The sequence below is a fragment of the Cetorhinus maximus genome, chromosome 12 (genome assembly GCF_964194155.1).
Source record: "Cetorhinus maximus chromosome 12, sCetMax3.hap1.1, whole genome shotgun sequence".
NCBI lineage: Eukaryota > Metazoa > Chordata > Chondrichthyes > Lamniformes > Cetorhinidae > Cetorhinus > Cetorhinus maximus.
This window is the reverse complement of record NC_135890.1, coordinates 117,849,627-117,863,331: the sequence shown is the minus strand read 5'-3', so window position 1 is coordinate 117,863,331 and position 13,705 is coordinate 117,849,627. Positions and strand designations below refer to the sequence as shown.

The following is a 13,705-nucleotide window of genomic DNA, read 5'->3' as shown; positions in this document are numbered from 1 at the left end:
CATCTCGTAAAAGAGGTAAATACTGCTGGGAATTCGGGGCCAGAGTGAGCTCCCGGACTTGTTCTGATGGATTAAGGAGTCAGAGGAAAATATTTTCTCCCAAGTTGAACTTGGTTTTTATCTGAATTTTCGCCTCACACAGGAAATTCCATGGGCCAGAATCTTCAGGTCAGGGAGCGGGGTGAGGGCCCACTCGCCAACGTGTAAAATGACACACGGTGACGTCGGGCGTGCGTCAGGTTGGCAGGCAGGTGAAGGGCCCAGATGGCCTTCGCATTTATCATGAAACCTCATCCACGGGCGGGATGAGGTTTCACAAAGGCTTTTAAAACTTTAATAAAAATTTTCGGAAAAATTCATAGACATGTCCCAGCTCATGAGGGGATATGTCTTAAATATTTTTTTTCCTTTATTTAAAGTTTTAAGTATCACACTGATCTCCCTGAGGCAGCTCTGTGGAGATTTCTGTGCTTTTTCGCGCACATGCACGCGAAAGAACACAGAAATTTTTCACGTGCGCAAAAGAGCGCAGGCCCCAACTCTCCCTCCTCCTCCTGCCCACTCAGGGAGCGCTCAGCACTTCTGGGTGCGCGTCACGCTGGGCGGGCGTTAATTGGCCCGCCCACGTAAAATGGCCACTCCCACCCAACTCCCCCGACGGGGAGAAAATTCTCCCCATGGTTTTGGATGCAAAGAGCAGTCTCTGTATTTTGACCCCTTAATAAGACCATAAGGCGTAGGAGCAGAAGTAGGCCATTTGGCCCATCGAGTCTGTTCCTCCATTCAATGAGATCATGGCTGATCTGATAGTCCTCAACTCCACTTGCCTGCTTTTTTCCCATAACCCTTGATTCCCTTACTGATTAAAAATCTGTCTATCTCAACCTTGGATATGCTTAATGACCCAGCCTCTACAGCCCTCTGTGGTAAAGAATTCCACAGATTCACTACCCTCAGAGAAGAAATTCCTCCTCAATTCTGTCTTAAATGGGCAATCCCTTATTCTGAGATTATGCCCTCTGGTCCTAGACTCTCCCACAAGGGAAAACAATCTCTCAGCATCTACCCTGTCAAGCCCCCTAAGAATCTTATATGTTTCAATAAGGTCACCTCTCATTCTTCTAAACTCCAATGAGTATCGGCCCAACCTACTCAACCTCTCCTCATAAGAAAATCCCTCCAAACCTGGGATCAACCTAATGAACTTTCTCAGGACTGCCTCTAATGCCAGTACATCTTTCCCTAGATAAAGGGACCAAAAGTGTTCACAGTAATCTAGGTGTGGTATAACTAGTGCCTTGTATAGTTTTAGCAAGACTTTCCTATTTTTATACTCCATTCCCTTTGAAATAAAGGCCAACATTCCATTTGCCTTTCCCATTTGCTGTTGAAATTGTATGCTAGCTTTTTGGGATTATGCACGAGAACCCCCAAATCCCTCTGTGCTGCACCTTTCTTCAGTCTTCCATTTAAGTAATATTCAGCTGCTCTATTCTTCCTGCCAAAGTGCATTACCTCACGTTTTCCCGCAATATATTCTATCTACCAAGTTTTTGCCCATTCACTTAACCCTCTGTCTATATCCCTCTGTAGACTCCTTCTGTCATCCTCACCACTTGCCTTCCCATCTATTTTTGTGTCATCTGCAAACTTAGCGATAGTACATTCCCTCATCCAAGTCATTAATATATATAGCAAATAATTGTGGCCCCAGCACTGATCCCTGTGGCACTCCACTAGTCACAGGTTGCGATCCTGAAAATGCCTCCCGTATCCCAACTCTGTCTTGTATTAGTTAGCCAATCCTCTATCCATACTACCCCCAATGCCATGGGCTCTTATCTTAAGTAGCCTTATCAAATGCCTTTTGGAAATCCAAATATATTACATCTACTGGTTCCCCTTAATCTATCCTGCTTGTTACCTCCTCAAAGAATTCTAATAAATTAGTCAGGCATGAAGCCATGCTGGCTCTGCTTGATTATATTATGCATTTTTAAATGCTCTGCTATTACATCCTTTATAATAGGCTCTAACATTTTCCCAATGATGGATGTTAAGCTAACTGGCTTATAGTTACCTGCATTTTGTCTCCCTCCTTTTTTGAATACGAGTGTTATATTGGCAATTTTCCAATCCTCTGGGACTTTTCCAGAATCTAAGGATTTTTGGTAGATTACTACCAGTATATCCACTATCTCTGCAGCTATTTCCTTTAATATCCTCGGATGCAACCCATCAGGTCCAGGGGACTTATCGGCCTTTAGCCCCATTAGTTTCCCTAGTACTTTTTCTCCAGAGATAGTTATTGCATTTATTTCCTCCCCCCACCCTTTTGTTCCTTAATTATTTAGTATTTTTGGTATGCTATTAGTGTCTTCTACCATGAAGACTGATGCAAAGTATTTATTCAACTCCTCTGCCATTTCCTGGTTCCCCATTATTATTTCCCCAGCCTCATTCTCGAAGGGACTATATTGACTTTGGCCTCTCTCTTCCTTTTCATATATTTAAAGTAGCTCTTACTGTCTGTTTTTATATTACTTGCTAGTTTACCCTCAGTTTATTTTCTCCCTCTATTTTTTTTTGGTCATCTTCTGTTGGTTTTTAAAACTTTCCCAATCCTCTGGCTTACCATTAATCTTTGCCACACTGTGTGCTTTTTCTTTCAAGTTGATACTTTCTGCGGTTTTTCTCTATTTAAATAATATTCATTAAGTATCATAATTTGCTGGAACAGGCTGGTTGGATAGGTTCTTTCTCTTTCCATCACTTAATATTTGTTTCCAAATTTGGCCAATTTAAACAATTGCTTGATTTAAATATGGGCAGTGGTGGGGACTGTTTTAAAAATATGTGTAACCATGTCAAATAAACTCATACAGCTCCTTTAAAATCTTCTGATATTTCTTCTCAACTAGAATTTCTTCTCCCCTCGTCTTCTCAATGTGCTGATTCGTGCTCGGGTACAATTGCATAGCCACTAAAATGCTTTGCGTCAAGCCCCATTATTCATGTGAGTAAACAATGAGTGTGTGCAGGATACTGAATAACGTGGACATAAAACAGCCTAATCCTGACTGCATCAAATACCCGTGGGTAACATAAAAGACGTAAAGACCTGATCTTTCAGGTATCTGCCCAGATTTCCTGTGGTTTACACTAGGGGAAAAATAGACATATCCGCCAGGAAAATCAACCTCAAAATCTATTGCTGAAAACACACTAGTTTCATGTTTCCTTGTTCATACTTTATACACTACACCTGCTCAGTTGATCATTAACGACTCAAACATCATAGAATAGTAAACCATGCTGTTAGAGGAATACAGATGTTGGTCTGCATTATCATCACAGGCACATTTGTTTCATTTTATAGCAATGAAATTAGAATGATGCATTAAAAATTAACAATGGGATAGTTACACAGAGAAATAGGAAATTGCTGCTTCGAAAATAAGAGATTTAGGTTGATAATCCTTCTTACCTCTGCCTGAAGCATTCAATCTGTTTATTGGTTGAAGATAATTGGTCAGTGCAGCAAACTTGCCCTTCTTGTTAATACCCAACCATGTCCCTCCTTCTCTGCCTTTTTCCATATCCAGTCCTACAGGTGACACGTGGAACAGAAGCATTACAGAGAGGTTTGCAGATGCGCTGTTTTGTTTCAGAACTCACATCATTTATTTACGAACCTATTGATCATAGTGAACCATTTACTAAACAATGTTTTAACTAAGTAAGAACCTCATCAAGTTGACAGGGGAGGAGACAGGCAGGGGAACTAAAACTTATTGTTCAGAATAATTTGCTTGTGAATGCAAAGAACTAAGTGGAATTACAGAGTCAATAATTCTCTTGATGAATTCCTTACTTAAGTGGAAATGCTGCACGAAACCGGGTGGAGGAGGAGTGACAGAATTGGTTGCTATCTCCACAATTAGTGGACACTAACAAAATGTCAAGCAACAAAGATATTAAATGGAACAGAGATAGTTAATCTGCAGAAGTTTTAAAAACTAAAGCATGACTGCAGGACAAGGGAACCCAAATATAGGAAGTTCAGAAGCAAGAACAGGACATTAACCAGGAAACACTGCTTCATGTAAAGTGATAGATACCTGGGGTAGAATTTTACATCCTGCAGGCAGGTGTGCGCCCGACCTGATCGAGTGTAAAATAGCGTGCGATGACATCGGGTGAGCATCCTGACCTCACCGTGCAATCGTGTGATATTTCGGTTGGTGGGCATGGACGAGAGTTGGCAGTGCACCCACCAACTATTAAGAGGTCTATTAAGGCCATTAAAGTTTCAACTGGTGGGGATTTTTCACTGCCCGCCCAATGTTACACTTGGCGGGTGGGCAAATCGGCTGGGCAGCCTTTTCATTTTAGAGGAAACCTCATCCAAGGGCGGGATGAGGTTTCCAAGATTAATTAGAAAAAAGAAAAATAGGTGGACATAATTTTCAACAGCCATGTGTTGACATGACTCATCCTTATGCGCGGACACTGATTCTGGATTTTACATTATGTTCTTATTAATTTTAAAATTGTCAGCTCCCTGAGGCAGCTCTCTGCCTCCAGGGAGCTTTCCTTCCGCGCTTCTCCGCGCTGACTTCAGCGCTTGCCCACCCCGGCAGCGCTGAGCGTTTCAGCGCACCTTTCACGCTGGCCAGCCATTGTGAAATTGCGGTCGGAGGCCGATTGCGGGCAGTGGCCAGTTCCCTGGCTGCTCCCGCATGCTGAGGTCAAAATCCTGCCTTGGAATATGGTAAAGGTGATAAAAGCTCTGGAATCATTCAAGAAGCACTTCAATGTTACAATGGGTGAATCATAATTTTCCATAGAAGGATCAGATAGATGAGCTGAGCGGCTCATATTAAATTAGAACTTAACCATTAATGTGAAATCAGGAAGCACTTGTTCACACAAGAACCACTGAAAATCTGGAATTCACTCCCCCAAAGTCTGTGAATGCTGAGTCAGTTGAAATTTAAGGCCGAGATGGAAACATTTTTGTTGGACCTTACATCAAGGGACATTGCGCAAAGGCAAGTAAATGGATTTAAGGTACAGATCAGGCATGATCTAACTGAGTAGCAGGGCAGGCTCAAGGGGCTGAATGGCCTACTTTTTACTTGGCTCTGCACTGCACAGCTTTGCAATTCATAAAACTGTAAATTAATTTGAGAGAGATTAATTATGGAGAATAGATATTTCTGCTAAAAGAGGAATTTTATGCCCCTGCCCACTCCTAAGAATTGTCTCATCAGAGGGAAACACTCTGTCTCCCAAATCAAATCAATCTCATGGACCTACTAGCAACTGAATTAGAAGCATCATGACTGAAGCTCTGATCTCAACTGCAATGTGTTATCTCAGCTCAGTAGCATAAGAGTTGTGTTACTGCACGAGTAATCCAGAAGCCTGGACCAGTGATTCAGAGACATGGGGCAGAATTTTTCATCCCACGGGTAGACGCGCGAGAGACCTGAATGGGAGGGAAATAGTACACGATGACGTCGGGCAAGGGTCCTGACGTCATCTCGCACTCTCGCGATCTTTCGGTCGGTGGATGCGCTTGAGTGGCGGCAGCGCAGCCGCTGACAATTAAGAGGCCTATTAGGGCTCTTAATCAATTAATTAAATCAAATTTTTCGCTGCCCGTCCAACCTTACGGTTGGCAGGTGGGCAAATAGGCCAAGTGGCCTTAGCATTTTTTGCGAAACCTCATCCACGGGCAGGATGAGGTTTCAAACAGTGATTAAAAAAACAATAAAAATTTTTAAAACTCATTTTCAACATGTCCCTGCTCATGTGACAGAGTCACACGAGGGGACATGTTTTCCTTAGTTTTGAAATCTTTATTTTTAATGTTTAAAATCTTCAGCTCCCTGAGGCAGTTCTGTGCCTTCAGGGAGCTTTCACTGAGCGCACACCCGCACATGCGCGTGCTTCAGCGCTCGCGCTCCTCCCGCCCCCACCCCGACAGTGCTGAGGCTCTTAGCGCGCCTTTCACGCTGGCTGGCCATTAAATGGCCAGCTAGCATGAAATCACGGTCAGGGCCCAATCGCGGGTGGGGGTGGGTTTTGTGGATGCTCCCGGGCCCGCCCGCCATGCCCAACGAGGGGAAACTCCTGCCCATGAGTTCAAATCCCACCACAGCAGGAGAATTTGAATTCAATTAAGTAATTAAATCTGGAATAAAAAAAAGCTGGTATCAGTAATGCTGACCATGAAACTACTGGACTGTCATAAAAACTCATCACTAATGTCCTTTAGAGAAGGAAAGCTGTCATCCTTACTTGGTCTGGCCTATATATGACTCCAGACTCTGAACAATGTAGGCAACTCTTGGCTACCCTCTAAAATGGCCCAGATAGTCACTCAGTTGTATCAAACTACTATGCTTGCAGCGGTTCAGAAAGATAGCTCATCATCACTTCTCACAGACTACTAGAGATGTGCAATAAATGCCAGCAATGTCCCATCCTGTGAATGAATAAGTTTGTAGTACAGGCACTAAAATTCACAACACCCTTAAGTTAGTGAGGGGTAAATCTCCCAGGGTTCCCACTCCTTACTGTTTTCGAACAGCCCCTGCACAGAAATATGGGTGCAGTTGGTGGGCAGGATTGAGTTGGATGTCAGGCCTCTTGGGGGTGAACAGTTTGCTATTGCTCACACATGAATGAGTGTTTGGGCAAAGAAACCTACCCTGGGAAGCAGAATTTTTAAAAAAAGAGGAAAGAACTTGCATTCTTGTAGAAATCCTCTCAATTTCCCCAAAGCACTTTATAACCAATAAAATTATTTTGAAATGTTGTCATCACGGCTTTGCAGGCAAAAAGAGAAAACAGAAAGCTAGGTAGCGAGACTGGATTCAGCCTATTTGAGTCATATAGGTTAGGAAGCACAATGGGGTAAGCACAAAAATAGAATTATGTTAGCTGTCAGGAGGGTTTTCTCTTGAAAGAGAGCAACTGACATTTGGAACAAGTTGGCAGTTCTGTGAAAAGAGATAAAAAGATTTGTATTAGAGAGCGCCTTTCACAAGTTCAGGGTGGCCAAACTACTTTTTGGAGTGTAGCCCATGGTTAAAATGTAGATGGACTGCAAGGGTTGAAAAGAGAGCTGAATGAGATCCGAACCTGTCATCAGTGTGCAAAAGGCAGGTGGATATCGGGTGATGTGTATCCCAGTCACTGTCGTTTCTTAGAACTTGTTTAATTTGTTTGACTGTTCCAATGCATTTCCTGGCTGGAAATGCATTTCCTCCCACATTCGACCCTCCGTAAACTTGAGGTAATCCAAAACTCTGCTGCCCATGTCCTTGCCTGTGCCAAGTCCTGTTTGCCCATCACTCCTGTGCTCACTGACCTACATTGGTTCCTGGTTAAGCAATACCTCCACTTTAAAATTCTCACCCTTGTTTGCAAGATCTCTCCATGGCCCTCTCTATCTCCGTAATCTGTGCCAGCCCCACAGCTTTCTGAGATATCTGTGCTCATCAAATTCTGGACTTTGAGCACCCCCATTTTAATTGCTCCACCATTAGCAGCCATGCCATCAGTTGCGAAGGCTCTAAGCTCTGAAATTCCCTCCCTAAGCCTCTCCACCTCTCTATCCTCCTTTAGTGCATTCATTAAAACCTACTTCTTTCACCAAGCTTTTCATCATCTGCCCTAATATCTCCTTCTTTGCCTTGGTCTCAAATTTCGCTTTATAAAAACTCCTGTGAAGCACTTTAGGACATTTTATTACATTGAAGGTGCTGTATAAATACAAGTTGTTGTTGACTGCCTTCATAAAAACACAATAAATAGAAGCAGGAGGCCATATGGTCCCTCAACTTTGCTCTGCTATTTAATTAAAACATGGCTGATCCTAAATTCAAGTCCACATTTGTGCCTGATTCCCCATATTCTTCGAATCCCTTTCAGCTTTCTTCTTACATGCTAGTTGTTACTCACTGGGTAGCATTTGTGTTTGAGTAAGGAATTTGTGGGTTCAATTCCCACTTCAGAGACTTGAGCACAAAAAAAATCTAGGTTGACACTCCAGGACAGCGGGTACTGCGCTGCCAGAGGTTATTAACATTGCAATGTTAAACTGAAGCCCTTCCTGCTTTCTTAGAGAGTAAAAGTTCTAATGGTACTATTCTAATTAACATCTGGGGAGTCATCCCCAGTGTCCAGGCCAAGATGTATCCCTCAATCAACATCACTGAAACAGATTATCTGATTGATGTTTGTGGGAGCTTGTTGTGCACAAATTGGCTGCCATGTTTCCTACATTAAAAGAGAGACTACATTTAAAGAAAAAACTTAATTAACCGTAAAGTACTTTGGGACATCATAAGGTTGTGAAAGGTGCTATAGAAATACAAGTTTTTTTTCCCCTCGGGAAAACCCATCATTGGTTTTCAGGCAGGCCACCAGATGGAGTGCTTTGCCAAGGTGGAGTGTTCTTTCTCTCAAAGAAACTGGCAGGTGAGAACTGCCCTGCCAGAGGAGAGACCTGAAACTAGGGGTGAAGCTTCACTGATGGCTGCTGGCGAGGAGTCTGTGACCCAAATGGTTTCTTGGTTAAAGAATTACTGGGTGGGTTAGCAGCAGTGGAGGATAGGAGAAGAATATCCTGATATCAATATACTAACTCCAGATGGGTCAGACATGGAGAATTTCAACACACATACAAAACCAGAAAGGGGTCAAATTCACTTCATTATTAATATGGCTCTCTGCAGCCTCTGTAAATTTGTTCTTTTAGTTCTGATAAAATGCATTATCTTCATTTAGTTCGATCCATTACTCTTCTGTAGATTCATACCCATACAAAATAGATTTTCCATCCCTAGCGGTTTAGTATATAAAAGGGAAATGCAATACAGAAGTCATAAATTACACCTCTAAATCAGCAGAATCAATTTAGATAGAGATAGTACATCTCAGAAGCCTGGAATGGTAGCAGCTTGAAAATGTCAATATAAGCTTCTTCCTCTTTACATTTCTCATGAAGTACTTTATTGCATTTTCCAAGTGCTTACATTAGACATCAAACACACAATTTTTTTAATAAGCATAGAGAAAGCTCCTGCCCCACAGAAGAGTAACATGTCCTTCTTTTCTTCGTCTGGCTTAACCATGAATAAGTGGAAACTCACAACAATCAAAACTCAGATTCTAGCATTTAAATTAAAACAAGGCGATTAAAAAAAAAAATCCAAGGATCAGCATTCCCATATCTAATTCTTCCATTTAAAACATGAACGCTGACACAAACTTGGGCAGAAACTTACATCACCACATTTACTGACTGTTATTACAATGGTTGCTAAAGCACAAGAGAGATTTCTCCACTAATTTTGGTGACTGCTCGAACCTCAAAGACACAGATGGTGACAGCAACTGATACCTTTAGTAAACAAATCAAAAAAACAGTAATGAACCGGTGAAAGGTTCTGTGATGCATTAGTAAGAAAAAGGGATGTGTTCACTGCAGAATGTCATCCTGAATTACAATACTGGCAGTTGGCGTCCCTTACCCAAATTAGTGAAGACATGATCAGTCTAGTGAACTAACTTATCAACTGAGACAGAGTTAATGAAAAGAAAAAGGGAAAAAGCAAAGAGAAGAAACAATGAAACAAAGATAAGAAATGTTTGCTGGGCTAGGTTTACTGATCCTGTAATGCCAGTCCTGAAGGGAGTGTGGGCTGGAGAACTGATGCTACAGTGTTCTAGTCCTACTTCCACCTGACCTGTGCTTCCTTTGAGTATGGTGTCCTGCTGGGAGTACAGGATTGCTGAATTCATCCTCCTGTTCCAACTCTGAATCTATGTTGTATTGTGTCACTGTTCCTTGACTTGGTGTGTTCATTTACACAAAAGGATATTGGAAATATTTTCTTGTTAGCGTGGAGGTGGGGCATCAATATACAGTCAAATCTTAAACTAGAAACAACTCCAGAATAACCTTAAGATAAAAGCAAAAAACTGCGGATGCTGGAAATCCAAAACAAAAATAAAAATACCTGGAAAAACTCAGCAGGTCTGGCAGCATCTGCAGAGAGGAACACAGGTAACGTTTCGAGTCCGTATGACTCTTCAACAGAACTAAGTAAAAATAGAAAAGAGGTGAAATATAAGCTGGTTTAAGGGAGTGGGGTGGGCAGTAAAGCTGGATAGAGGGCCAGTGATAGGTGGAGATAACCAAAAGATGTCATAGACAAAAGGACAAAGAGGTGTTGAAGGTGGTGATATTATCTAAGGAATGTGCTAATTAAGGGTAGAAAGCAGGACAAGCAAGGTACAGATAGCCCAACCGTGTCTGGCCCATCTCCCACGCATCCGCCCTCACACCTTCCTCTCCCTCCCAGAAACATGATAGGGTCCCCCTTGTCCTCACTTATCACCCCACCAGCCTCAGCATTCAAAGGATCATCCTCCGTCATCTCCAGCATGATACCACCAACAAACACATCTTTCCTTCACCCCCACCCCGGCGGCATTCCGCAGGGATCGTTCCCTCCGGGACACCCTGTTCCACTCCTCCATCACCCCCTTCACCTCAACCCCCTCCCATGGCATCTTCCGCAGTACGTGCAACACCTGCCCCTTTACTTCCCCTCTCCTCACCGTCCAAGGGCCCAAACACTCCTTTCAAGTGAAGCAGCATTTCACTTGCACTTCCCTCAATTTAGTCTACTGCATTCGTTGCTCCCAATACGGTTTCCTCTACATTGGAGAGACAAAACGCAGACTGGGTGACCTCTTTGCAGAACACCTTCGGTCTGTCTGCAAGCATGACCCAGACCTCCCTGTCGCTTGCCATTTCAACACTCCACCCTGCTCTCATGCCCACATGTCCGTCCTTGGCCTGCTGTAATGTTCCAGTGAAGCTCAACGCAAACTGGAGGAACAGCACCTCATCTTCCGACTAGGCACTTTACAGCCTTCCGGACTGAAAATTGAGTTCAACAATTTTAGGTCATGAACTCTCTCCTCCATCCCCACCCCCTTTCCAATCCCCACCCCACTTTTTTTCCCAATAATTTATTTAAATTTTTCTTTTCCCACCTATTTTCATTATTTTAAAATGTATTTTCATCCATTGTTTTATCTCTACCTTTTAGCCTATTTCGATCCCTTCCCTTCACCCCACCCCCACTAGGGCTATCTGTACCTTGCTTGTCCTGCTTTCTACCCTTAATTAGCACATTCCTTAGATAATATCACCACCTTCAACACCTCTTTGTTCTTTTGTCTATGACATCTTTTGATTATCTCCACCTATCACTGGCCCTCTATCCAGCTCTACCCGCACCCGCCCCTGCCTTAAAACATCTTATATTTCACCTCTTTTCTATTTTTACTTAGTTCTGTTGAAGAGTCATACGGACTCGAAACGTTAACTGTGTTCCTCTCCGCAGATGCTGCCAAACCTGCTGAGTTTTTCCAGGTATTTTTATTTTTGTTCCAGAATAACCTTTCCTCCTTTAACCATCTCTCTACCAAACCAAATGGGGACAAAAAAATAAACAATGTGTTGACTCTCTCAGGATGGTCAATTAATTGGTTTCATGCTCTGATTTTTAAGCTGAGGACTCAATGCTTCAATTGTTTTATTCTATTTGGGCCTCTTCTATTACAGTTTTTGCCTTGCTCCAGCTGCAATGCAGTGATCCAAAGTGATTTGGCTGTTGATATTTCTGCTTTTCACATGAAATTAGATGGTTCCAACTTACCACCTACTTACAACAAAGTGATAGAGATCTGAAGCTCAGTAAGACTGCTCGTCACAAGTGAGAATATACACCCTACTGACAAACCAATCATCCGTTGCATACCACCGAAAATGTCAGACTCTGTTGTAACCATGAAACCCAGATCTCGAGGTGATGTTTGACAGTAGTGATTTAGCTTTACAGACTTATTTCGCAGAAATAATTTAAAACTATTAGGGAACTTTGTGAGTCAGTTAGTTAAACATGATCTGTCATCTCTTGTATCTACATACAAATCTAGCTCGAACCTCTTTCATACATTGAAGTCAGGGTTGTATAGGAAATAAGTCTGGGCAGTTGCAATTAATTCCAAGTGGGGCTGGATCAATAATGCAAACAGCCCTTAATTTAACATTTATTGGCCATGTCATGGAGACAGATTTATGTCTGGTTCCTGTTGGGAGATGGAGAAAGTTCCATATTGGTAGGCAGGAACACTCATCTGCCATGGTAGCAGAGGTGTGTGGTTGGGGTAGAGAAGGAGGAGCTTTATTCTGCATCTAACTATGCTACAGCTGAAAGAAAAAAAATAAAATCGCAGAAACTGAAAATCTGAAATAAATACAGAAAACACTGGAAACATTCAGCAGGTCAGTCAACAAGTCAACATCTGTGGGGAGAACAAATGAAGTAACTTTTTTTTTTAAAGTGGAGACACATAACAAAGGGCTATATCTAAAATGTTAACTCATCTCTCTGAAAATACTGATTGACCTGCAAAGCATTTCCAGTACTTTTCTGTTTTATTGCTATGTCTGACCTGGGAGTATCAAATGCAAGAAGTGGGCGGGGTTATGCCGTGACTCAGCAAAGGTATCCCTGAACTTTTATGAGCACCAAAAAAAGTTCAAGAAACGTTTTCTTTACAGTGATCAAAAGGTTGTACGTGCCAGAGTGTGAATCACAATTTGTGACCATGGGGAGAATTTTCTCCCCATCGGGGGTGCTGAGCGGGAGCGGGCGCACAGCCAATCGGTGCCTGCGATTGGCTGCGCACCACCATTTTGCGTGGGCGGGCCAATTAAGGCCCACCCAGTGTGACTCACACCCGGAAGCACTGAGCACTCTCTGTGCGGGCAGGGGAAGGAGGCTGAGTCGGGACCTGCGCTCTTTTGCGCATGCACATGAAAGAGCGCAGAAATCTCTGAGACACAGAGCTGCCTCAGGGAGATTAGTTTGGTTTTGAAAAATTTTAATAAAAGAAAAAAAAGAATATTTAAGACATGACCCCTGATGTGACAGTGTCACATGAGCTGGGACATGTCAATGAATTTTATTAAAATTTTTTATTAAGCTTTGAAAATCTTCATGAAACCTCATCCCGCCCGTGGATGAGGTTTCATGATAAATGCGAAGGCCGCCTGGGCTCTTTGCCTGCCCACCAACCTTAAGGTTGGACAGGCAGCTCAGTTAAGTACTTTAATTAGTTTTTAAATGGTCTTAATAGGCCTTTGATAGATTGGCTGGCCTGCAGCTGACGCTGCTGTGCGCCCGCCGAACTGAAGACCTGAATAACGCGTGGTGACGTCAGGACACATGCCTGATGTCACCGTGTGTCAGTTTATGCATTTCTATGCATTTTATGACTCTGGCCCATGTGGTGCCTTGTAAAATAGTTTAGAATTGATTTTTACTGTTCAGTCCCTTTGCTGCACAAGAACAAACTGAAACAGTCAGATCCTGGAACCAGCTGCATCCATCACACTTAGAAATGACCTTAAACTCGAGGAAGTTTGATCAATACATGTTTGGAAAACTGAACATAACTTGTATTCATGCAAAATGATTGCCACATTATTTCCTTCTTATTTTTTCAGTTGCCAAATAAAGATCAAGATCTTCAATTCTTCAATAAACATTTAAGTAAGTAGAATATTGCTGGCAAACCTGCCTCTGAATCCAAATATTTTGAT

General features: G+C 42.5%; 1 protein-coding gene across 4 annotated transcripts in view; it reads right to left on the bottom strand.

The window, feature by feature from the left end:
- Nucleotides 1–13,705, bottom strand: part of tango2 (transport and golgi organization 2 homolog (Drosophila)) — a 197,121-nt gene that overhangs the window by 53,142 nt on the left and 130,274 nt on the right. For all 4 annotated transcript variants that reach the window (XM_078554499.1, XM_078554502.1, XM_078554500.1 and 1 more), the window contains one exon: nucleotides 3,488–3,607. In XM_078554499.1, the coding sequence (XP_078410625.1) occupies nucleotides 3,488–3,607 (120 nt within the window). The remainder of the gene's footprint in view (nucleotides 1–3,487; nucleotides 3,608–13,705) is intronic.